Raw genomic sequence first — 26,848 nt, forward strand, 5'->3', positions numbered from 1 at the left:
ACAGAATTCCAAGGCCTAAAAGCCACCACTTTCATACTCATCACCCAAACTTCCCTCTTTGTCAGGCTGTGCACAACCAGGAATTGCGGGTCATGCTCCCTCTGCCTTGCTGATGCTGGGGACAACCCTTACGCAGAGACTGAAATTTCAGAGGATAAGCAACCCCAAAGCCACGAGCATACAGAGAATTTCACTTGCCTGTGGGGCATGTAGTTCACACAGTTGACAAACACTCTGTGTGCCAAATGGCCTGAACCCAAGCTATTTGAAAAGAGCAGGAATTAGGTACTTGGTACATGCAGCTGAGCTGATGGCACTGTAGCATCGTTCATAGTCTTACATTCCATCTCTGACGTGTCAGAGCATTTTCCTACCACAGCAGAGATCCTTTTGGAGCCCCGAAGGGACTTAAAAACTTTTTCTGAAAACCTTAACACTATCAGGAGCCATTTCATAAATTATAAAAATTGCACAATGCGGCCGGAGTGGTTATGAGATACAGAGAAATCCAAATTTCCTGGCTGTACAAAAGGCAGAACAGTCATCCTTCAGCTTCTCTTTACAGACCAGAATTTGCAATCATATAAAATCCACTTCCAAGTGTCTGACACAGCAAGCCTCTTGCACTGCCAGGCTCACTGCCCACACACAAAGCATGCCCACACACAAAGAGCTGTGAGGGAACCCTGCCATGAGGCTGCAGGCAGAATGTAAGAGAAAGTTTGTACCAGAACCCTGCTTTGAAGGAAATGTGAAACAATACCTGTTCTCCATGACAGCCAAGTAAAACTTTATCAAAGATGTTGGATTTGTCAGCAATAAATCAAAGCAAAATTTTGAGAGTGAAACCTGACACCTGCCAGGGCACAAGACCTTGGTTTTACAAACCCGTCCTTGTCATGAGCTAATTTGCTTCTTTTTCAGTCTGGTGCTACCCATCTAACAAGAGAAAAGGAGTGTTATTCCATGTTTAGCATCATGTGGATTAAACAAAGCTTCCTTAGCTAGGAGGCTCCCATTAGTGAATTTGTGCTCTGAGCAAAACCACAGCTGAACTGTGAGGTGCCTTTCCTGCTCTTGGACAGAGATACCAACTTGTGAGTTATGAGCTTGAGGTAGAGAAGAGAAGAGTCAGAAAGTTGATCTGAGAGCCTTTATGTGGACATAGCTATTATTTGCTGTGGTGTTCAAGCAGCCACTGCAAGACCTGTCCCTCTGTTTTAATTGCCCTGGTTCACAGGGTCTAAGGCCAAGAGCTATGACTGAACTCCTTAAGTTCACATTTTCATCACGGAACAGAAACATCTGATCTGTAGCAATAACACTGAAATGCATCGAGAAATTTATATCCCTCTATGGGGGAAAAAAATCACTCTCCCAGATCCAGGCTGGCAGTGAACAAGGACTGAGTGATGTAAATCCACCCTGTGCTTGCCACTCCCCCAGCCTGCTGGTAGGTGTCCATGGAGTTGGAGGCATTCCTGCCTGCATCCAGTCCTACTGTTGGGAATAGATGAGGATGTGCTGGGAACTGTGAGGACAGTCACATGGGCTTCCAGCTTATGTGCTGAGAGCTCCTGAGAGATGCTGCTTGGAAGATGGTCACATCTTAATGAGCTTATCTGATAGCATTTTGTCTGGCCCCTCTTCTACTGTATGCACTGTATCATGAACATATATATGTATAAATATGTGTTTTCCCCTCTTTCAAAGCCTCTCCCCCCATTATCAGTGATAACACGGCGAGTTTTGAGGGCTTTATCGTTTAAAAGCGATTATGAAGATGTGCACCCTGTGCTCCCGAGTCCCCGCCCCGGCAGGCACAGACGAGTCCCGCTGCTGCGAGGTGACAGCTCTGTCTGGCTCTGCGGGGCTCCGGCGCTCAGAGCTCCGCGAGGTCATCGCTGGAGAAAACCTTGATGGTGATGTGACCCGGCACCTCGGCTGCTTCCTGGCCGCCTCTCCCTCGGAGCTGCAGCGTCTGCTGCTCTCGGGGGTCATTGGGGGAAGCTGCCAGCACTGCCTGCCCCAGGAGCTGGTCACACAGGATGTTGCTGTTCCAGACCTAGAGACAAGGGAACAGAAAAGAACCCAGCTGAAGTGTTGCTGCTCTCACATTCCACCTGCAAGGGCAGTGCTCGAGGACAGTCACCCCCATTAGCCCCCTGAAAAAGCAGTGAGGAGTGGGTGTACATCTAAATTTAGCTAATTGTCTAGAGAGCATGTGGGAGAGTCTGGATTTGCATGCTCATTTACATACTCTATGCAAATAAGGAGTGAATGCAGCTTTTTGCTTTTTAGGTCACAGCTTGCCTTTGGTTTTGTTTCAAATGCTGACTCTGGACAACACATGGCTTTTCTTTGTCTCTGTTTCATTGGGTACCATATAAGGCAAAAGGTAATTCCGTAAATTCTTTCAAAGCCTTGGAATGAAATATGCCTTCAGATTCCTAAGTGCCATCAGCTGGTGTTTATGGAGCAGACTTAGACTAGAGAATCAGCAGAACAGCTCCAGGTGTAACTCACTGAGGGGAGCAGAGATTCTCACACTTCTCCCCTGGGTATCAGTCATACAAAGGAAGATCTGGCACAGGTGAAGCCCAGTGATGCTGCTGTGCTCCCCTTCCTGCCCTCAGCGGCCTGTCCTGTGTGGTTTGTCTCACCTGGATTGTGATAGGACTGTCAGTGTTCTTCTTGTAAAAAATCACTTGTGTGTTGAAGACGGGACTGGTCGTGTTGTGCTGCACAGGGGAGCGCACATTTTGGTTCTCACACTTGACAAGCACATAGGGATCTGCTCCTAAAACACAAACAGCAGCACAGCTCTTAGGACGCAGAATGGCAGCTGAGACCTGCCCAGAAACCCAGGAGAGAATTCCCTCCTGTGCCTCACAGCACTGCTGCTACTGAGCACAGGAACAGGGAACCAGAGCACGCTACAGCCACTGCTACCTGCCCAGGTGAAAACACAGAATCATGGAATGGTTTGGGCTGGAAGGGACCTTGAAGACCATCTGGTTTCAGTTTCATGTCCCTGCCATGGGCAGGAACACCTTCCATTAGACTCAGTTGCTCCAAGCCCCATCCAGCCTGGCCCTGGACACTTCCAGGGATGGGACAGCCACAGCTTCTCTGGGCAACCTCTGCGAGGGCTCCACCCCCCTCACAGGGAAGAATTTCTTCCCACTATCCCATCTAACCCTGCCCTCTGTCAGTGGGAAGCCATTCCCTCTTGTCCTGTCACTCCAAACTGTTGTCCAAAGTCCCTCTCCAACTCTCTTGGAGCCTCTTTGAGTACTGGAAGGGGCTCTAAGATCTCCCTGGAGCCTTCTCTCCTCCAGAATGAACAACTCCAACTCTTTCATTCTAGCAACAACTGGGTGCTCAGAGCTGGAAACCAGGCCCCATTTGCTGTGAAACCAGCTCACTCCTAGACAGGGATCATGATCTTCCCACATTCCCTTGCTGTGCATCCTCCTGGCTCATCTAACAGGAAGTTTTCAAAGTGACTCTCTGAACTTCCAGACACTGGTCTAAGATGTGACAGCCGAAATGCATCTGTGCACATGACATCTGATAGGAAGTTCTGGGTGCCTTGGCCAAAATGAAAGGTAAAACCTGTTCATCTTCCACAATTCCTGTGTAGGGCAAGGACAGGAACTGTACAGAAATGCTTTTAGGTCCCTGAATGCACAAATCAGTGGCCACCCTTAGACTGCCAAGCTAGAAAGAAAGTGCTGTCTCTTGTACTCAGATATGAGCATTAGTGTTAGGAAGTAGTTTTCAAGAAGCAGTTTCTCTTTGAGAAAGCAAAATGTTGTCAAAATACAAACACATTTTCTACAAGTGCACTGGTTTCAGCAGAGTTTTCTGTGGAAAACTGTCAAAGCAAATCCTCCCCAGTTTGTCATTTCATTCCCATAAACCTGAGACAGTCTGTTCAGTTCTATCATTTGGATTGATGTAATTCTAAAGTTTATGTTACCACAACTATGATAGGTCCTAGTTAATATTTTAAACTACACTTGAATCACACCTGACCCACTGAGATTATTTAACCTTCTAGAAATGCTTTGTTGTTTTTACACTGAGCATTTTTTTTTATTATTAATGTTGATATTTTCTTTCCCTTCCAATAAAGAGCAAGAACCAATTTGGAAATGCCTATCTTTATCCTCGAATAGAATGGGCCATTCCACCTTTTAGTTAACTTCTAATTAAACACAGGGAATACCACTTTTTGTATTTCAACACAACTATCTCCTGTCCATTCCTGTTGTTAATGACAGCATACCTGTTTTTACATACATTGCTACTTCTTATATACAGATTTTAAATAAAACCACTGAGTGTAAGAGTAAGTCAGGCTCCTAATAGTTTCTTACACACATTTTGTCACCATCTACTTGCAAATGCCACCGCTGGAGTGACAGCACTAAGGCAGCTTTAGTTTTTTAACAATCCATACCTAGGATGATTTTCCCCAAACACATCACTCATTTACAAGAACAAATACCAACGCCTCACACAAACAAACCACAAAGCAGCTGCATCCAAACCAGAGGGAGTCACTTCCATGTACAAGACACAGATTTTTCCGTATGCTGCACTGTGGTCACACCTGGCCAGACCTGCCCCAGGCCTGTTACACTGACAACACCTCACAGTTCTGTAGCAGGTGACAGAGTATTGGCTTCTCTGATAGGCAAGTACTTTCTGTGTCACTGAATGTGTGAATTTAGCTCTGGGGCATGGGGTGGCACCATGCAGTGTGATCAGGGATGGAAAAGCTGCCCTCTTTGCAAAGCAGTTTGGAAAATGGGTCTGAATAAAATTGGGTCTTGCATGTCACCCCAGTGGTGTCAACTGCTTTGCCTGAGGGCGAAGAGCAGAGCAACATCCGATCATTAAGAGTAATTAAGAGATAAAGGGCATGAGGAGGGTTGGGGAAAGGACACAGAGCATAAAGAGGTGACAGGTGTACCTGCTGAATGGATTAGGGAGCAGGTAAGTGAAAGGAAAAGATATTATTTGAAAAAACATTCAAATTCTCAACAAGAGCTCAAGAAATGGAGGGAGGCAGAAGAGGAACACAAAAGGTTCCTTCACAGCATGACCCCATGATGGCAGGGCTGAATGGTCAGTTATATTAGGATTACTGACTCCAGTTCCAGAACAAAAGGAAGAAATGGAAGAGAGGCATATGGGGGACGAGACAAGGGATGTTCTCTGCTATGGTTGATTTATTTACAGGACAGAGATAAAGCAGAAAGGGCTGCTCACATGGAAAAGCAACATCCTAGTGTTGGCCATGAGCTGGGAATGAAAACAACTGGAGCTGCTACTCTGGCAACTGCCCTGGCAGTGGAAGGAGGGCTGGGTTCAGTTCTCAGGCACACATATGGCTCCAGCTATGCCCTGAACACTACATTGTGCGTAACAGCTCTCTCACCTCAGTCCTGGCCATACTGCTGCTTTGGGAAGTTGTACAAAAGAAAAGTGCAAAGGAAAAAGCTCGAATTTGTAAAAGCCAGAAACACCTGAACAACAATGACATCTCTAAAGCTTAAAGAAATCCATGATCAGTAGTCTAAGGCTACTTGAGTTCTTGAGAACTGCACTGAGGATCTAACATCCACATTCTTCTGCACTGTACCAAAACAAAAAGCTTTCTAGAAAATATTCTTGAGAAAAAGTTTCCAGAGGCATTCCCACTCCTCTCCAGCTGAATTGCTCTTACTGGTACATGGAGAGCTCTGACACAGTCACTGGAAAGGGCATCGAACAAACAGAGCAGACACAGTGCTGAGACACAAGCACTGCTCTGGGTTGTTTTGCCTCTTGCAGGTGAGTCTTTGCTTCTCCTGCCTGCTACTTCTCAGGCTGCTCCAAAGGGAGCTTCAACAAAAGGTACCATATTCTCTGCTTATCAGGTCAGTCACAGGCCTGTCTGAGGATCGCAACACTCAGTTTGGAACAGAAGTAGTGAAAGACAATTAAACATGAAAATTCAACACAGAATTTCAGCAGGGAGACTTAAAATGCAAAAGGTTTCTCGAAGAGAAACTCTTGGCAAAAAGGTGTGACAGACAGTAGCGACAGCAATTTTTAAAACAGGCTTGGGAATGAGACAGAAAACCTCCAAGCACCCAGAATTTCCTTATCATCCTGCAGATGTTTGGCTCATAAACAGCTAGATCCACTTCAGAACAAGTTAACTTGGAGAGGTACCTCCACGAGGAGCAGCCTGTGTGCATTAAGGATTGAGTCTGGGCAGTTAGATCCATCCACTATTCTTTACAACAGCGAACCATCCATCATTTTTTCTGGACAGGGCAATGGATCAATGACAGTACCAAGGAGGAGCTTTCCAATATACATTTAAAATAAAGATTAAATAACCTTCCTCTGGCCAGCAAGAGGGCTCTGATGACAAACAGTTTATGAACCAGCACTGGCTGTGCAATCCTCATTCTCTTCCAGCTCTGTTTATGTAGCTATTTAGAAATTTGTGCTAGGCACAACTCTCAGATGACAGTGATGGGCTTATGCGAAGAACAGTGCACTCAAGTCTCAAATCCTTGATTCTCTGTTCAGGCTGCTCTTTCTGCATCTGCATACCCCAATATATAGAAACATCCTGAAGTTTTCAGGGCACTTTGCCCTGTTCAGATGGAATGTCAGTCTCAGAAGCTCCAAAATGAAGCTCTCCTTTCTCTCTCCTCCTTTATCATCAGGGTTTGTGTTCTCTCTATGCTAAGGGATGACAGTGACAAACCAGGCAGGTGGCTGGCCAAGGCAGAATACACTGACAGGTAACAGAGACTGAGCACAAGGAAAGAGGCAGCTAGAGAGCTGAGATGCTGCCGATCAGAAGGCGCAGGAGTCAGGAAGCCCTGGTGAAATGCAGTGGGACTAATTGGACACAGCAGCTCACATAGAAACAAGCTGCCAACAACCTTTGTACCAGAAAATGAGTCACCTTTGTGTGAGGTCCTCTTAGCAGCAGGCAAACACAGCCACTTCATCTACCTGTTTTCCACTTGAATAAACATATTGACTGGGCCTAATCTGAAAGCAAACCTCTCCTTGTCACTCCCAGTGGCAATTGCTGTGTGGTCTCTTCCCTCATCTCACAGTGCTAGCTAGACAGCGGGCTGCTGTTGATTTTTAAATCTAGTTCCCATCAGGAAATGCTCCAAGACCAGCAGGTAAGGCCAGTATTTCAGTAACTGCCCATGTGACTTTTCCAAATTCCTGGCTGCTGTTTCTTGTTAAAGTAAGCATGGAAGAGGGTCCAGATGTGGATCCAAAGAAGTCAGAGAGGAGATTAGGGATGACCAGGAGTTGCATTCTTCTGTGGCAATACTAGGAAGCAGTCTTGGAATGTGGGATATTTCCTGTCCCTGGACACATTAATTTCTAGTCTAAGTTTACAATCAGTATGTTTCAAGAAATTTCTATATCCAATCTTTTAATCTATTAAACAAACAAAGTGAGAAACATTACCGTACCCAGCTTTTTCTGCTACCAAAAATGGACTTTAGTATCAATCAGAAGCTTTGCCAAGTTTCCCAGTAAGGTGCCCTTAGAAGGCAGTGTGCCAGGTATGGACATTACCCTGATCTTTGCACAGCTTGCTTTTACTGTGTAGCACAAATGTCAGCAGTGTGCATTTGACTGCATGGGGGTTCTATTTACACATTCTCCCTACTTCATTTCTCTGAAGTTGCTACAAGATGTGGCATTCTCCAAGACAATCTATAAAGGTATTTTGTGAGTACTTTGTGAGTTGGAGACACTTACAGAGAAAAAAAGGCTCATAAAGAAAGAGTCAAACAGGGATTTCACAGCAGAATTCAAGATAATGGGGAAGCCACTGAAGTGAAGTAACTCAGCTCTCCTTCAGAGCTCTCTGAATGGATGAGATTTGGAATTTGAGGCTGAAAAGAGGCAAAGGCTTTTACTTGAAAGCTTTATGTTGATACAAAAAGAAAGTATTTTAACTTTTTTTGGTGAAGTTTTATTCAATGTCAAACAATAAGATTCATCTAGGTTTTGTGTTCACATCCCTGTGTGTTTCTGACAGATTTAAAACTGGCACAGTGTTTCACACAGGGAAATGGAAACACTTCAGAAAAAATTGACAATGATAGACTGATATGTCTTCAGCCACTTGATGGATTGAATACTAATTCCCAAATAGTATCACTTGATCCAATTATTCACTTTTTCAGCAGATAGAATAATCAAGCAGAAATTTTGCTTAGGTTTCAACAGGAAACCACTGGGTCCATTTCCAACAGACTGTTCTTTCCACACCTTTTCAGTGCTGTCAGGGTAATCATCAGCCCAACACTGGTTGTTGAAACCAAAGTGGAAGAATATGTTTCAGTTCAACCTGACCATGTGTGATAGTACTGGGTCCTAAAGGTATTTGACTGTGGTGTGGTTAAAATACCTATTACACATTGTGTGTATATTCCTGAGGGTCTGTGTCATGATGCACCAAATCTCACAACGCTCTGAGCTGAAGCCTGGTCTTTGGCATCTACAGGCAATTGGTTCCAATTGGATCTTGTCAGCTCTGTAATTGTGCTAAAGACTGTGCAATGCTAAGGGTGGAAAATTGGCTTTGCTTGTTTTACTGAAGGGAACATTAGAGAAAAATGTTTAAGGAATTTTAAAAGCAAAAAAATCCATTCTTAAAAATGAAAATGTCCATCACAGGGCAGGAACATGCTGACTCTTTCCAATGCACTGCTCTGCTGCTCTTGTCACATAAAGCCCCTTTGGTCTCACCCATCCACCCTGCCTGGCTGAGAACAGGGAAGCAAACCTTATCTTGCTTGGTTGAGGTGTTTGTGGCTCTTGTTTTTCAAGAAAATTACCAAGAAATATGAACTGAGTCCATTTTCTGCATCTCTTCCCAAAGAGACAACCACACTTGATAGAAAGTGGCTTTCCCAGTGAAAAGTACATTCAGTCACCACTCAGTGGGTGCCAGGACATAACACTTGCTGTTTTGCATCCCCATATTCATCTTATCTCTCCTCTGGAGTAGATTTTACAACATGATGAAAAAAAAATCCCATAAATCCTCAGTTTGTTTGGATAATTTCTGACTGCTTATGTATCAACTTAAATCATCTTTAGAGGACTGGAAAGCCCCTTCCACTCTTCGAGGTTCACTTTCCACTTACCGCCTGATCTGTCTTGCTTCTGTAAACCCTCCGCAGAGTGAACTTTGATTTGGGTGACTCTGCGTGGGTAGCCACAAAGAAGACTCCAACATGTCATTTTAGGCTTATCTGCCTTCAGCTCCCTGAAAAATAGTGGGAAAAGCAACTGAAGCAGAAGAACATCAAGTAAACAATCAACTGCTGTGGAAATTTAGCATTTTTAGAACATGAGATTCGTACTTTTTCCTCATCTGCCATTTTGGAATTCTGTGGTGGAGAAATGACAGGTGTAAGAAATAAAAATAGAGAAAACCAAAGTAAAACCACGTTATCTTTGCACAGTTTGATTTTATTGTGTAGCACAAATGTCAGCAGTGTGCATTTGACTGCATGGGGGTTCCATTTACACATTCTCCTTACTTCATTTCTCTGAAGTTTCTATAAGATATGGCAGCAAATGGTGCGAAAAAAACCCTTTAAATATTTGAAGATAGTATCATAGCAAGAAAAAAATTCAGTGGGCCTGGTTTCACGAAACACTGGTTTTACCCTCACAACGACCACTGGTTTCAAAGGAGATGGTCCCAGAAACAAACAATATCAGCTGTAAACGTGAACACCAGTGCTCGGCGTTCTGACCTACAACTGAGGCCACCGCAAAAGCCAAACTAAAAATTCAAAAGACCCAAACTGAATTGTCCGTGAGGTCCCTAACTAAAAATGTCCTGACCATGTACAAACCCCAGTGATCAGGAGATTCCCAGAGGTGACCTGACCATCTCAAGCCCTGGCATAGTTCTGGAGCAATATGAACGAGTGAGTCAGGGGCGTTTGAGCACAACCAGGCAACCACTCCCAAGGAGGTGCAGCCAGTAAGTGCTAGGAAAGATCTCCTGTAGCTGTGGGTGCAGCCTACCTGAGTTTTGATGGCACATCTGTGAAGAGCCTCAGGATAAACTTTGTGGTGATGCCGGGATGGTAGGTGGTTGGGATAAGGACGTAGCGGCCTTGCTGAAGGATCCTCCTCAAGAAGACAGTGCGTGTGTTGATGTACGGAGACGTGGCCACTCTCTCCTGCACAGTGAGCTTGTGCAGCCGATAGCTTCTGTTATCCTCCACCTACAGCCACAGGGCAGTATGGGGATTAATGGAAGGAGGGATAGCAGTGCTAACAGGCAGGATTCTCCCTGCACATCACACAGCCTTTCATGGCCGGAAAACACAACGTGCAACAAAGGCAAATCGGTTGGCAAATGTTTTTTCACCCACTGAAGCTGTGGCAGAGACAGCCCGGACGGGCACCCCAGTGCCCCTGAGGATCTGGAATCTTTTATTTGCCTTAAAACATTGCTACTGTAGAGAGCTGTGCAAGCCTCCTGCCAGGGGATTGAAAACAAGGCTGAGGGGAGGAGGCCATAGCCCAGGAAGTTACATTTTTGGAGGCCCGAGGGGTGAATCTCTGGGGTGTGATGTTTATGTCTTGCATCAAAGGAGGCCCTTTGTGCACACACCCACCACTACCCTGAGAAGGCCTCACTCATAGCAGGGGTGCCCCCAAAGCACTCCCCAAAAGCCTAAATGGCTTTACAAAACCCAGCACCTCTGAAAAACGGCATTACTGTGCAAAAAACATTCTCCCCACACACACAGGGGGAGTGCCAGGAAGGTTTCTGAGGCTATAGAAACGTGGACTTCATGTTTCAGAGGCTTCTCTCACCCACCACTCACTGACAGACCAAGACTCCAGTGACAACAACCACCAAGTTCACTGGAGACCTTTGGGTGTCTCAGACGGGCTGAGATTCCTCTGCCTCCTTTCTCTAGGATGGAGAGAACATTCCAGCCTTTCACAGCAGGCTCTCAATCCAGGTGCACACACCCGTATTTTCGTTGCCCTTTCATGAATACAAAAAACCCCACAAAATAACCATTTATGTTTTGTTCTAAGCCCTGAAGCTGTGCTTAACTATTAACATCCTCTCCAGGGGACTGGTATTTGCCACAGCACAGTTAAAATATAAACCTATTTCTTAAGCAGCTCTTGAGGGCAAAGGCAGCCCTACATTCTTTTCTCACAGTTCTCTTCCCAAGGCCTTTAGTCTTGTTAATGAGCCTGGTGGGTTAGAACATTTTTGAAATAGAAAAATTATTTAACAGAAGTAAAGATAGATACTTTTCTGAAGGCGTGATTTGCTTTTCCAAGCCTTTCCAAATTAGATATACAGGTATGAGCAAGGCAAGGTAAATTATGCTACTTTCTGTAATGACACTTTTCAATATATGTGGTTAACAGATGATTTTCAAATGAATAGGTGTGATGCAGATGTCAGTAGCTCTAACTGACTGTTTAAAATTGACATTTTTTTACAGTAGAACCATAGTGTAGTCCCACTAACTGTAGCAGCAGATGATAGGATTTATCCAAATCCTCAGTAAAAAAAATCAGAAAAATAGCTGTTTCTTTGCTTCCTTCCTTCTCAAGTTCAGGTATTTTCATTTTAATCAATTTGCCCTGAGAGTGCAATTAAATTACCTTTTGGGATCCCTGTGGTTACTTTTCCCATATATTGATTTCCTACTCACTACTCCAGCTTTTGAAAGCATTCTTTTTTCTAAGTGGCAACAGAAAAATGGCAGTCTTTTAAACCTCATTCACTTAGCTGTATTTGCTGATGAAATGGAGGCAGAAGCCTTTGGTGAGAAGGAGAAAAACATCCCTCCATGTTTCAAGCATTAATACTATTTTGCCTTTCTCTTGAAAGCTTGGGGTAGGAAAAGCACTTAACATTCTTTTACAAAAGGGAAAAATAACTTATGTTCCTTTAGTTCAAATAGAGTTTGAATTGAACTAATTCAATTTAGTTCCAGTAGTCTGTCTAATGTCAGCTCTGCTGACGGAGTGCAGTGCCCATGCAAAGCTCGTGTTGAGTGGAGAGCCAGACACCACAGGAATCGTGGTTTTATCTGCCAAAGATCTCATGGCCAGGGTGAAGCAGGACTGAACAAACTCTGCACCAGGAGTGCAGGTGGCTGCCTACCTTGAATATTTCAAAGCCAATTGGGATGCTGTCTCCTCTCCCTTCTTTCTTGTATTTGCGGCGATCCTCCTGTTGTAACGAGACCAACACTTTGTCCTCAGTCTTCTTGACATCAAAGATGTACTAAGAGAAGAGAGAAGAGAGTGAGCTGTTAAAAATGCCCCAGGATACTGAGGATAAAGCCATCACCAAGGAAATATGTGCATCCAGTGAGGCAAATAGAAATGTATTTGGGGACGGGAGGAGAGTTCTTCATATAACAGGTATTCCCAGCAATTCCCAGCTGAAAAGTAATGCTAATAGTGAGGATCTTTAAACCAAAAGTATCAAGGACACTGAAAATGTAATCCTAGTGATAGGACAAGGGGGAATATGCTGCAACAGCTAGTAAGGCACATTTTAATTCATGTCTCTGTTGAACCATATGCAGTGTTACCTGATCAGGTACACCAGAGTGTTCCAGGGCAAATGGAGGTACAGGAGGGAAACAAGAGGAACCAAGAGAGCTCTCTTGGTCTGATGAGAGCTCTGCAACTGTGATCTTACATCTGAGGACATTTCAGCTGTCTTAATGGGTAACGATCTAAAAGCCAGCAGGTGTCTGTGGGAATACACCTCTATTTGGCTTAAATTCCCTTATCAAAAGGGACTGGAAGTGTCATAATCCCTCTCTGTACAGGTAAACTCTACAGAAGGCCTCAGTGTCAGGCGTTTCACTCAGGGAGGACAGACAGAAATTGTCTCTAGATTATGGTGGGGTGTGCCACAGTAATTTATAATGGCAGATAACACAATTGTATTCCAGCATTGCTATGAAGAGCCTTTTAATCAACTAGCCCAGAGATAACAATGGAATAAAAAGGACTTCCATTGCATCAGGCACTGCACTGAACTGTAATGTGTATATATTGTTTTCTGTGGCAGCTAAACACTTACAAATGAGACTCAGACAAGCACTTGGAATACATCCAGAATCATACAGGGGAACACCTCTGGGAATGAGGCACTGACAGAAGACAGAGCAGTGAAGAACTGCTTCTGCATCTACACCTACATGGCAGGATGAGCTGGGAGTCTGAGATTCACTCCTGATCTGAACAGCAGAGGCTGCACTGCCTGGTATCCTGCTATGAAAACAGAGGGGTGCAGGCAGAAACCTCCCTTGAAAGTGCAGAGAAGCAGATACAAAAACATCTTTAATTAATCTAGAGAGAAAGGTTTATTTTCAAAGTAATAACTAACACAGTAAGTGCTCAGCTCTCACTGACAGTAATGGAAGTTTTATGCCTGAATTTGCATGTGCTGGGATGAAAACACACCACATGGAGAAGGGTAGGAAGATGAGAAATGGAGCTGGAATGGATGAATGGATAAACTGAATAGCTTGAAATTACCAGGTAGGATGAGACAAGAAAAATTCTGAAATGTTGATGAGAAGGTGAGCTTGGGTAAGAGACCAGATACTTTCAGAATCTTAGATTAATGCCAAGGAATACTAACTAAATACAGTGGATCAAATCCTCAGGTTGTTTAAGGGTGTTAAGTGAATGAAGCTCTGTCATTGGAAAAATCAGACTTGTTGCCTTTCTACAACTGGTAAACTAAAAGAAGTCCAGGAAGGATGTCGGTAATCCTGGTGTGTTTGACTCATCAGCCCCAAACATGATCAGTCCCAAACAAATATCTCAACTACTGAGAGATTTCACAGAAATCACTGAAGCACAGCACACTCCCAGGGGACAGACACTGGCAATCGGGTTTTTTGCCAAGTACTCACTGCCAACTCCTAAATAGGGTGGATACTTCAGAAGCCCCAGCTCAAGCGGATACACTTCAATGCCTCACTAAATACAGGGGTTCCCACCTGGGGATTCTGAAGGAAGGTCTCTCTGTTATCAAAGCAGCCACCGGAGCGATTTAGCAGGGGCTCTGAATTTTTTGTCCAAGCCCCATGCATCATTTTCTTCTCCCAGGTCTTGTGGATGCTGAAGTAGGAGGTATTCACAATCCGGCAGATGTCCACGTCTGTGAAATTCTTACACCAGTCCTCAAACGTCATCCTGTTCCATGGGACACCAGGAAAGTAGTGGCTTATTTAAAAATAAACTGTGATACTCATGCAAAGAGCCAAAATAACACACAAAATCTTCCAGTAATTTAAAAGGAGGCATTGCTCATCTGTCCAGAGGACAAACTGATTCAGTGGGAAGCTCTGCATGTGGAAATACTTGTGAAGCCACAATCACACAGTCTTAGAGCTTAATTTAGAGAAATATCACTTAGTGTGTTTGGTCAGGTCTGGATCTGTTCTGTTGCATCTCCTAAGCCTAGAGGACAGGTTCTATCTACCAAGCTGGGTTTGGTAACATATATTTTGCAAAGACAAAAGAGATCACCTGCAACCAAAGCATGATCCACTCCTCATTATTACGGTCCTTACTGTCACATCTGTCCTTGAGCACAACTCAGATCTCTGTGCTCTGGACATAGCTTTTATGTAGCACCATCTCACTGCTGCAGCCTGTGCCTGCTGAAGCAACAGGCTGGATTGCAGAGCAGTTAAAAAACGTTCACCTCCCCCAACAGCTTGAGATCTCTGAACTACCATCATGCCTTGGCTTATTAATGGCCCAGAGCCAAACTCTGAGGTTGCCAGTTCTGACAAAGCCAGCAGAAGGCTTTTCATACTAAGCGCTGCCAGCACACTTGATGCAGTATTGACAATCTACTGAAGAAGTTGCTGAACTAAGTATTTGGTCTTTAAGCCAAGTGAGAATTAATAGAATTCTAGAGATTCTGTAGATAATGAACGCTCCTCATGCCCGTGGTGGATAACACCAACAAATATCAAAATTCATTGGCTGCAATTCTATTTATAGATAACTCAGGCACAGTAGTCAGTGAACAGGTTTGATTGTGTTCAATACCTGAAATTTTGTCTTGTAAACCAGCATGTGTTCTGAGTGAACGTCCTAAATATAGGTAATAGAGGGCATTTGAAACTTATATTTACTAAGAGCTACTAATTTTGTTCTACTAGTTTTTAATCTGCTTTTTCTATTCTTCTCTCATCCCTTGAGATTTTAAAAAGAAACAGAGCTTATGCCAGGACTGGATAATCTTATTCATTTGGGAAAATTGTTTTGCAGCTATTAAATGGCAGATTTATTACTCACTGTAGCTAGTGTCTCCAAACCCTTCACTTCTCTACTACTCACCAGAACTCCCCATCATTCTCCACAACGAGCCCTAAGCTCTTGCGTTCTGAATCGCTGACTTTCTTCCACTCCTCAGAACTAAAAGGGGAAAAAAAAGAAGTAAAAAAAGAGAACAACAAAGATGATTAATAAATTAAATGCTGTCACTTGAAAAAAAATTAGAAGTAAAAATCTCTCATGGTCCCTTGTTTTGAAAGTAACAGAGTACTGAGAAGGCAGATGATATTCAGGAAGAAAATGTGAGGCTTGTAGGAGGAGTTTTAAACCATTAATTGATTTGAAAGCTACTAAAAAAGGAAGAGATTAATGGGAAATTGGCACAACTAGAGCAGAACCTTATTGATTTCCTTTATTACACTCTCCATTAGGATGCTTAAACACTTAAACAGCTGGTTTGGAAGGTCATAGGAGATTGAATCCATTCCCTGAAGGCCCTTCAAATGAAATCTGGTTCTCGTCCTCGGGAGATTATTGGATGCTTCACTTAGACCAGTGTATTCTCTTTGTCTTTTAATCACCTTAATAAACAGGCCTGAGATTTCCCCAGAGAGCTTTTGAGAAGAAACTGCTGGAGCATGAGCCTAGTGTCCAGTTTCCAGAGGAACACTGCACTGCACAGACACCTCATTGCCTGCATGAGCTTAGTGCTCTGCCTTGGCCCCTGCAGGCATCTGCCTCTTCCACTGACTGCAGGGGAGCACAGACCCGAAACACATCAGTCTCGTGCTGAAATCCAACAATAGGCTGTGTGAGCCCCTTCCCTGATGTGTTACATTGGACAAACAGAGCCACAATTCCTCATTCCCTTTCCAAAAGTACTTGGAGGCTAAATTTGAAGGTGGTTGGCAGGAGGGAAGGGAGGTTGTTTACTATAACAGGCATTTTCTTAAACTATTTGGAAATTGTCAGTTTAATTCTGTGAGGCCAAAAGCCATGGTCCAACCTCAGAATCCTCAGTGCTTCCACTGGCATGAGTGGCAGCTGTGCCAAGACACACAAGCGAGTGGAGATGCCCAAGGGTTTAAGTTAAAAAAGACACAGTAGCTCTTCTGTGCATTCTTTGCATTTCACCTGGACCAATCTCTTTGAAAGTAATAGATTTCTGCTAGCTAAAATAGAGGATGTAAGATTAATATGAACTGTAACATGTTTTTCGTGTACAAATCGCCTGTGATGGAATATATCCCCTCCAGCAATCATTTCTGTTGCTTGTAGAGGAGACTGCTAAGACCACATGAAAATTCATTAGAAAATAATTCAAGAAATCACAAATGTAGCAATTTTACAGCATTTTTCACCAATCACTTAAATTATCTAAGAATAAAAGACTTATGGCACCTCCAGCAGCTGGCAATTACAGACAAGAAACTGAGTCACAGACAAACTCAGTGGTGAAGCTGGGAACAAGCCTCACATTCTTGACTCATCTCCTTAATTGTGGGCTGTTTTTCAGCCCATGAGCCAAGTGTGCCAGAACAATGGTGTATACAGCAAACTAAGGTCCAGGAAGCTGTAAGCTCCTCCAGCATGTGCTCATTTTGTCAGGGAATGCTCTGCCTGGGAGGAGATGGCACAGAGGTTCAGCTGTCACTGAGGATGGCTGTGTCTGAACAGTGTTTAACCACGTATCTCACGTCCAGTGGCCCCAGTACAGTTTCATTCCTTTGACACTGGATTTGCAGCACTTACTTGTCACTCCAGGCGCCGTTCCATTCTTTTTTTCCCCAGGGATTCCTCAGCCTGATCATGAACAGCTTTTCTGCCTTAAAAGAGAACACGAGCCTTTCTCCAAGGCGCAGCTTCCGAATTCCAGTCACTGAGTACGCATGGCCAACAACAAGCCCCATCTCTGTCTCCACCTCACTAGAACGGCCAGAGGACACCTGGAGCACCAAGAATGACAATTAAAAAGTAGAACTCACATCACTGAGGGACTTGAGAGCTACAAACTCAAGGGGCAAGACAAGGAAGGCTTGTTTGCTGTTCCCTTCCCAAGTGATTTGACTGTCCAGGAAAATAACAGCACTGGGGCTCATAGTGGCTCGCTGGTCTGGTGCTGTGCAGGATACTGCTGGAAAATTCCTACCAGGCAGAAACCCAGAGCTTAGGGGAATCCTGCCTGCTACAGCTATTTTTGTCTCTTCCTGGCCTCAAGAGTTAAAGAATTCCAAAATCTTGTAATCTTTACAAAATTACTCTTCTGGATATTGGTGACTGTGCTCAGGCTGTCCAGTGGTATCCTCAACTGGACACTCCGTAGGGCCTAAGAATTGAGCTCATGAGTCCAATGGCTGTTTCTGTGTTGGAGTCAATTTGATATCCCAGAAGAACTACTGCTGGTAGATAAAAATAGAGGTCACAGGCAATAAATCTTTCTATCCATTTGTCAAACCTGTCCTGTACCTCTCTTACTTGGCAACGGGCAGAGCTGCAGATTTATTTAGGAGCTGGGTTTGCTCCTCATGAACTTCACACAAGCAGCCTAGTTTCTAGCAGTGATCAGGCAGTAAACTGTCCTGATGGATGACCTAGGCCTGACCAGAAGTTGATCTAAGAATACATAAAAATTGTCAAGTTCTGAAAAATACGACAATTTCATTTAATGCATCCAAATCTCCTAATCTACCCAGAAAAGCAGTATCATATAAAGATGCTGGAGTTGCTTTGACGGACTGGCCCTTTACAAAGCCAGCACAATGCTGCTTCTGAGCAACACAGACCGGGCAGGACAGTGGAGAAAATAAAGCTGTGCCAGTGTTATAACCCTTCTTCTGAGCCAGGAACAATCCAAATGGTCCTGCCTCTGGCTTCTTCACACCCTCACTGGAGCCAGCATGGGCATCCTTGCACTGGGCCATAGCTAGAGATTCTCTCATCTATACTGGACTATAACCCATTGGGCCTGAAGACACTCACTCCCTTGGACAGCAAGGAAGGAAGATTTGACTCAGTGCAGATCCTTATGTGTAAACTTGTAATAACCTAATTAATGATCAATCAAGCCTTTGCTGTGGCAAAGAGAGCAAGAGTTATGACTCTTAGTGCTATTAATGTACATATTTAAATATATATTATTTATTGTTTATCATTATACAGTAATAATTATTAAAAATATATAAATATTTCAATATCAACAAGGACTTATCAGAGTTATGCTATGCAGACATTTTTACCCATTTAAAAATTTAACTGGTCTAAACAGAGTCCTTCTCCTAAAGCAAGAGTTGCACTGATATAAGAATGTTCAGTTCCTAAAGGTAAAAAATAATAATAAAAAAAAAATAAAGGGGAGAATAAGAAATCTATATCAAATTGGAACTGACAGATGGTCCGGCAACTGTGAGAGTCTCACCAAGCCCTCTTTGCCTTTCACCAACAACAGTTCCCAAAGAATTAGCTCATGTGTTACATGGAGACTGGCTGACATTTCCAGTGGGTTTGGGCTTTCTCCAGAGTAACACTTTCACTTGCATTTTTCACAACTAAAAGCAAACATAGAGTCCTTGACAGCATGGGAGTCTGTAACTTCTCCTGCTGCCTTTATTACCCTCAGGCTTTTCTTACTGCTGGGCTGCCTTTCCCACCTCCTTCCAAAGGCATTTATTTATTTATTTATTTAAATGAGATATTTAAACATCTAGTGTCTGTTCAGATTTCTAAATGGTGATGCTCAGGGCTATTTTGTCATCCAAGGAAAATGGTGACACGCTTGTAAGGCAGCAACGAAGCCACTTGAGTATTAAATATTCTACACCTAGCAAGCTTCATTGTGTGTATAATACATCAAAAAGTGACAAATGCAGACAAACATAGGAATTACCTCTCTGTAATCAATGATTAGAAGCATTTGTGTTTAACTTGACAGACAGACACATAATGCCAGGAAGAGGTGAAAGCGTTACAACTGCCTAATTAATTGCTTTTTAAAATACAGACTTAGCATATCTCCTCACCAGATCCACGTTAAGAAACAGAACTGCCTTAGCATTTGGGAGCAACCTATCGTTCCAGAAACAATGTTTACAACAACAATTCACACCAGGAAGTCTGGTCTGCCAGGCTGGTCTGAGCAAATTGAATGGAATTCTTTCAAACAAAAATTCAGACCTCATGAAAAAGGTAAAACAAAAACCAAAGACCTTGAAGATTTTGTTCAAATTAATCTCCCAGGAGGTACCACGTGTTCTTCTTTGGTATCATGGCACTGGCACAGGGCAGAGCATAGCCAGGGACAGCCAAATGTGCTCAAGCGCCTCCAAACACAGCTGCTTTTCTGTTGTTCTGGACAACTCCACGACTACCATGTGACTCACGAGAATTTCTGAATGCATCAGCACTTTGGGATCCACCACTTTACCTTGGATTTAGCACTTGTGCCACACTATTGCTGTAGCACTTAACTAGTGTTAAGCACTTAATACTAGTATGTGAAGTACTACACTATGACCTTCATTTCACAGGTGTGGAAATTACAGCAAAGTGTTTAAGTGATTTAACTAAGTCCACAAAAGATCAGCCTTAGCCAAAGTCTTAAACTGGAAGCAGGGGGCATGGGAAGAAGATGCTAAGTGCACCTAAATGCCAACCCTGCAGCTCCTAGAGAATGATCCCTTTCCTGCTAGCTGCACTTTAAAAATCATTTAAAAGGCAATCTTTCAGGAAACATTCAAGCAGTTTGTTAGCCCTCCACGTGTGGTAAGAGCTTCAGGCAAGGTGAGAATTTCAGCACTACCCAGTCATGGCCTGACATTGCAGACTTAGACAGAAGAGGAGTTAAGCCCAGTTGTCACTGGTTTCCCTCCTATAGCAAGAGGCACTGCAGGGCCCTTGGCTGCCTGTGGTTTGTGAAGTATATGAAACACTTTGGGAGCTGCCACCACAGAAGCCATCCTCTACTAAGGGAGCCTCAGGGTCCTGGCCCCTAATGTAGGCACCCGAGTTACCTGCCTCACATGAGCCAGTGTAGGCAAGTTTTGCTGGTTAATTCTAATGGGGAGATTATTAGCAAACAGTACTACCCGAATAACCAGGTGAGCTCAGCCTTTCAGCTCAGCTCCAGTGTGTTACACTGGCTGCACCATCACAACTAAGGTCTCAGCAGCTCAGTGTCAGCAGAACTGCTTTCTTTAAACAGGTTACCCTAAGGAATAAAGAAAGTGAATGCTGCCATCTGGCCTGTAAATTAGGGCATTCTAGGTGGATTAGCCTCGGGTCAGTACACAACTGTGACCACTGAGAAAGAACAGCATTTCAGACCCACGGCAAAGTGGCAGCACGAGCAGCTTTGCAGTTTTGTGATTGTATTTAGTGGCTCCCAGAGCTGTAGTGGGCTGGCAGCACTGCCAGCTTGGTAGATTTCTCCATATAAAGCTTTCAAAAACATACAAATGAAGGACATACTTAATACACTAATAATAGTATTTCTTCCAGAACATTTCAATTGAAATTAACTCCAAAAATCCAGCTCCCTGCACGTACCGCGATGGAGCAGCTGATCAACCCGCCTCTTCTATGCACTTTCATCAAGTCTTCAAACAGCTTCATCTGCTCAGAAATAATCTCTCCATATTTGCCCTGTACCAAATCAATAGATTCTGCCACTGCTCCAGTGAAATCCACAATAGCATCTGCAGCACTGCCTCCATCGAGGGCTTCATAGGATCCAGCCAACCTGGAGGCAACACAGAACATTCTCAAATACCAAGAGGCTGTTACTAATTGAATGCAGGTAATATATTTGGGTCTCACCAAGTCAAAACCAAAACAGAACAAGAAAGCCCCAGCAGACTGCAGATAGAGATTTCCTGGTTTCTAGGATCCCTAAGGCTTTGGGCTGCTGCAGTTGACTGCATTGCACTCCTTTATGATTCACCCCTCCATGCAGATTAAAGAAGGAGTTTTCATACTTTCTTAGGTTCCCTACTAGCAGCAACCTTAAAACCTAGGGAAAGTCTGGTAGAACTGAAAGACAAAACAAATAGCTGGATAGAAAGGACAACACTGAGAATTACAAGGACAATGAACCAGCTCATACTTTGCATAAGCTTTCTCCAGCAGTGCACTCCAGAACTCATTTTTCACATTGGAATGGCAGTAGATCAACCTCCCATCCATTGTTGGCAGCAGATCATCAACAACCACCTCTGTCCATTCTCCAAAGCACCAGAAGCGGAAACGGAAAATCCCAGCATATTTCTCTGGGTTTTTAGGGTCCCATTCTTGTTCATTAAAGTCTGGAATCACCTGAGAAACCATGGAAGGGAAAGTTCAGCAAGTGCACTCTGTTAAGGTTTATTCTGAGGGCGGATTGCCCTGGAACATGCACTCTGCTGGCATTCAGCTTCATGAGCACTTGACCCTAAATAAACGAAGCAGTGGAAAAAGAGGGTGAATTTGGTACAAAGTCCAAATGTAATCCTACATCAAGGAATCTTTTAGGAAAATAAAATTCATATTGATCTGCAGAGAGAGATAAAAAGAACCCCTTGCACTCTCTAGCTTTGTTATATCTGTTCTTTGCTGCTCAGTGGGACTGAGGAGTGAGGGGATCTCATAATAAGAGAAATGAACTTTTAAAGAAAGGTAAGATTTGAATCTACCAAAATTCACTACTTGTTAGTCCTAGAGGGAAAAATATTAGCTGATAGGCAAGAAAACAGCCAAGGTTTATTAGCTTTATTCCACGCATCATGCACATCTGTTACCTACCTGCTGCCATAGGCATTTCCTCAGAGCCAGGCAGGAACATGCAGCCACAAACCAGCAGTTCCCCAGGGTGCCCTGGTGCAAGTCATGGGAGCTGATTCCATTCACAAACAGATGGGGGTCTTCACAGAGGTCCTGACAAAACAAACCAGAGATTACTGGACACTCCACTCCAGAAATGATCACAATATCCTTGCCATCAAGAAAAGCAGCAGGAAATGGTGTTACTGACACCTGGAGCCCTTTATTGCCATGCCCTTGGCTGACATACTGGAAACCCTCCTTCAGCAACAGCCTGAGTTGCTGCAATGACCCCAAGCACACAGCATCTAAGGAGGCAGAGAATACCTGTCTGAGAAACACACCTTTCATTCTCTGTGTCTCATAATTCTCATTCAACCAGCTCCTACTAGAACCACTCGCTCCTCCTTTCCCATTGCTCTCTTGGATCAATCTCTATCTACATGCAGATTCCCAACAAAGCACAGCTGGATCTTCTTGTGATGTCTCCCTGCTCCTCCCTATCTTGCCCCTTCCCTGCAGATCAAGGCACTAGAAGGAGCACCAGTATCATGGAGCATGGGAAAGCCACACAGGTCTATTTTGCAGCAGTATTGTGTTTGTTACCAAGAAATCTTTGCAGACAGTGTTCTTGCTGAATGGGTACATATGTGGCCTCACAGTACCAGACAGAACCTCCCACACAGCACTTCAGCAAACAGGTAGCCTGACTGTCCTTAACTGATATGGATTTGGACCCTGCTGGTTTCAACCCAGTGATTGCTCATGACATTCTCCTCTCAGTCACTGCTCTTCCTGACTGGCTGAAACGATAGCAGTGGTAGGAAATTCTGCTTTCACAGTATAATAACCCTAAACTTCAACACTGTGAAAATGATTTTACATCCAAGCATTAGAAATGCAGAATAAATAACTCCCTCTCACCTCAAAATGGCAGGAGGCTGCAGATCTACTGCAGGCTTTCCAGTTTGCTATGAGCAGTGGAATAAGGAGCTGTGCTCCTTACCTCATGGATTCTCACTGGCCTTTGGTGATAGTAGATGATGATCCCAAAATACCAAGACTGCAGTCAAAGCCTGGCTACAGACCACAGGCACGTAAAGACCTCTCAGTCTTCCCTCTGATGTGACTGTAACAAATCAGTGCCAGCTGAGCTTATTTTCAGAGCAAAGAACCACATCAGTGCTGAGCTGGAGGCTGGTTTTCCTGGGCTGGTTTAGCCGATGGCACCTGGAGTCAACTCATGGCACAGAATTCATGGAGCTGCTGCCATTCTCTTTAAGAAAATTATATTTTCAGCATGAGACTTTTCTCATTAAGTAATAGTTGAAATTTTAAATGCCTTTTGGGAAACAAGTAACTGATCATTACAAGACACTGTTTATTCTGTCAGTATTTCTTACGCGTGTCTCCACTTAGAGACGTTTCAAAGCTTATTAACAGACCTTAATAAAAATCTGAATACAAGAAATGGTGCCTATGAGGAAAATTGATCATGCTCATCAGCATCATGGACAGATCCATTCAGTCTCCCTGGATGGTCTGATGTGGAATGGCAACAGGACCTTCAGGCTGACACTTCAGCTGATGTAAATCAACCCAGTTGCCTGTTGCAGGGGCTGACAGCAGTTGACTACTTGGCCTTCACAGTGGTAGCACACATTCCACATGACCTGGGGTAGACTCAAGTTTCATATCCCATTTCCAGGCAACTCCGGCATCAATAATTTCTAGTTTGTTTTTCCTTTCAAAATGTTATTTTGTCAGAATAATAAACAAGCGATAAACGGAGCCGTGAGGGTTGAAATTGTCCAAACTTTTTTGTCACTAGAGGAAGCCAAAACTTTAATTGGTTTTGAAAGAAATTAGGCACTGCTGTATATTACAAGTATCTTCTCTTTCTTTTTTCCTTCTAAAAATAACCACATTAAACTGTCATTTTTCAATTGAAGTGTGTCTCACATGTCCCACAGTCCTCAGAGAAAAAACAGAGCAGCATGTGCCAACTGCCAAAACTTATGGATGAGATTAGCCTTTGCTGACTACTGGGGTCCAAAGCAAACATGGAACAGCAGAACTCAGAAACAGCACCTCCCTCTTTCCACCAGAGTCACCAAATTGTTTAGAATCCTGCTTGATAAACCTTATTAAACTGCTTAAGAGCCCTGCACTCCTGGGACTAAAGAACAGCATAAGAAAATTACATCAGTTCTGTTCCTTTTGTCATTAATTACAGCCATTATAACAGCTTCTTTGATGACTGTCACTGCTTGGCTCAGATGAGACACATAATAACACTCAGGCACAAGCTGGAGCTGATTTCAGCTGTTTGCTGTCTTCTGGGCTTTTTGATTTTCACCACTTATGCAATATAGCAAATTCTAAGGAATACTTTTAGCTATCTAAGCTGCAATTCCCCCAACACAATTAGAAATGTGCTATTTCGATATATTATTCTGCAGTCCTTGTGAGGATATTAAAGCATTTTTTGTTGCCCCAACCCTGTAAAAAAAATTAATAATTAAAAAAAAAAAAATCACTTTTCCAATAATGCTCCCAGCAGTGATAATTCAGGGTAGTTGAGGACCAAGCCAATTACTATCAGAGGAATTACAAGAAGAGATGCTGATGTGAGATGTGGCTCAAGCACTTCAGGAGACCTGATGCCTTCTCTTTCTTGCTACCTAAACACCAAAACACTTGAACTCTGGGTTCCACCAGAAGTACCTCCTTTGCAAAGATAGTGGTTTAACCCTAATCCCTTTTCTCAGGATCAGCATGTGACATCTGTGCTGTAAAAAGGAGAAATATCTTCACATTTCCAAGAAAAAGTTTAAAGGCAGTTGCTGGATCTTATTAGACATCATTAAGGTCTAAGAGGCACACTATTTCTAATACAACACTGATAATAAAAGCAGTTGTTGTATTATTTATGCCTGCAGGGAGCATTTCACCACCAAGATGCAGAGCTCTTCCCAGTTCTCCCCTTCCGTGTGTGCACAATAAAATAAACACCATCTGCAGAACTATAATTGGGCTGTAATTGTCTGAAAGTGAGGTAAGAGGTTGCAGGGCCTGAAGGTTCTGCTGAAAACTCCTACACTGATTTTCGTACCAGACTTCCTTTTCTATCACAGAAGTCTATTTGTGTCGCCTCCCATCCTTGCTGTCCTGTGTAGGCTTGAAATATCTGACATTCACTGTTCTTCAGCCACAGATGCTGTGAGGAATACAGGGGCTCCAAAAACCCCTTTTTATGATTTTAAATGGTTCATCTCTCTGTGACAGAGTAAGTAAATGAACTGGTTTATGAGCAGACTGGGAGAACACTGAGCAGCCTGGAGATGAGGAGTCAGCATGGGATCACAGGAAATAGGAGCAGAAGAGACTGTGAACAGGTTAGTCAGTCCCAACAAGTGCCCAGATTAGCCATCCCTGACCTGCTTGTGACTGAAGCTTCTCTAACCTGCATTTCACACAGCCCACGAGGGAAAGCCCACATTCCTCCCCTAGTCAGCAGAGACGAGCATTGCTGAGCTGCTCCACAAGCCCTCTGTGAATGGAGAGGACAGTTACCTTTCCTTTCTACAGCAGCTCCTCAGATAAGCTACAAACCTGTAGCAAGTCTCTTCTCTCTAGTCTTTATAACTGGTTCTTCACGTTTTGTGTCACTGGTGGCACATGGTGCCCAAATTCAGGCCCTGTGCTCCAGGTGGGGCTCTGGCAGTGCTGAGCAGAGCTCCATGCTCTTGCTTACTGAAGCTGGGGGAGGCATTTTTCTCTTTTTCCCTTGAACTTCACATATTTAACTTGTGTTCAGACTGGGATCCACCCTCTGATCTTGTTCTATGGACTTACTGCCTGTTCATTCTTTCTCCCTAAGTGAGCCATGAAGTCACTTAATGCCAAAGCACTGCACTTGGGTGCACTGATGAAGTGATGCTGAATTCCACCCTATTTATTCCACATTATTTTTCCAACCTGAGTTTGAATTCTCGACCCTGTCAAGTGGCTTGCAATCCTACCCCAGTCTGTGTCTTACAGTATTCCCATACATGCTTCCCTAGCCCCTCATGCAAGTAATAATGAAAATACTAATGAATACCAGATTAAGGGAGATTCCTCTAGGACTCCATTGACACAAGGCCAGTTTGAGAGTGCTCCAAGTCATTTATTTCACCATTACAGAAGTTTGAATTAATCCAGATGTTCATACTTTGGAGAAATGTATCAGACACTGGCAAAGTCTTAGGAAAATCAAACTATATCACATCTACTGCTCTCTATCTATACTATGAGATCTGTCCCACTGTAGGCTGGAAGGAAACCAAGGTGGTCCCTATCAGGATATCTGACACAATACAGTTTTATAACACAATCCATACCATCAGACTAACAGTCATCTGCTTAGGTCTGATAAATTGCAGTCAGGAATTTCACTGAGATACAAAAATGTTTGGGCTGCAGTACAAATATGGAAAATGGCAAATTAATTTTTTGCTACAATGTATGTCCCTAAAGGAAATTGCAAAACATTGTGAACCATGGGAGATAACAAACGTCCATGACACAGGAGCTATGAAATGGTTTCTGTGTTGCTCTGTCATGATTACTTAAGATAAAATAAAAATTTAAAGAAAAAGAAAAAAGAAAAATTTAGAGAAAGAGAAAAAGAAAAAAGAAA

The 26,848-nt window shown here is 43.4% G+C and overlaps 1 protein-coding gene and 1 long non-coding RNA gene across 3 annotated transcripts in view; one reads left to right on the forward strand and one right to left on the reverse strand.

Moving 5' to 3' along the window:
- Positions 1–430: 430 nt before the first annotated feature.
- The window catches only part of LOC113956154 (calpain-5-like), a 53,303-nt gene continuing 26,885 nt past the window's right edge, over positions 431–26,848 (reverse strand). For both annotated transcript variants that reach the window (XM_027662391.1, XM_027662390.1), the window contains exons 4-14: positions 22,147–22,278; positions 21,473–21,681; positions 20,917–21,109; positions 17,128–17,321; positions 15,439–15,516; positions 14,085–14,280; positions 12,221–12,343; positions 10,099–10,301; positions 9,204–9,325; positions 2,664–2,800; positions 431–2,065 (exon numbers count right to left, since the gene is read on the reverse strand). In XM_027662391.1, coding sequence (XP_027518192.1) covers positions 1,883–2,065; positions 2,664–2,800; positions 9,204–9,325; positions 10,099–10,301; positions 12,221–12,343; positions 14,085–14,280; positions 15,439–15,516; positions 17,128–17,321; positions 20,917–21,109; positions 21,473–21,681; positions 22,147–22,278 — 1,770 coding nt within the window. In that variant the 3' untranslated portion in view covers positions 431–1,882. The remainder of the gene's footprint in view (positions 2,066–2,663; positions 2,801–9,203; positions 9,326–10,098; positions 10,302–12,220; positions 12,344–14,084; positions 14,281–15,438; positions 15,517–17,127; positions 17,322–20,916; positions 21,110–21,472; positions 21,682–22,146; positions 22,279–26,848) is intronic.
- LOC113956155 lies at positions 13,482–18,706 on the forward strand. Its single transcript, XR_003530761.1, has 2 exons — positions 13,482–13,617; positions 17,167–18,706. It is a non-coding gene; the product is annotated as an uncharacterized LOC113956155 (long non-coding RNA).

The sequence above is a fragment of the Corapipo altera genome, unplaced genomic scaffold, assembly GCF_003945725.1.
Source record: "Corapipo altera isolate COAL_440 unplaced genomic scaffold, ASM394572v1 326, whole genome shotgun sequence".
In the NCBI taxonomy this organism is placed as follows: domain Eukaryota; kingdom Metazoa; phylum Chordata; class Aves; order Passeriformes; family Pipridae; genus Corapipo; species Corapipo altera.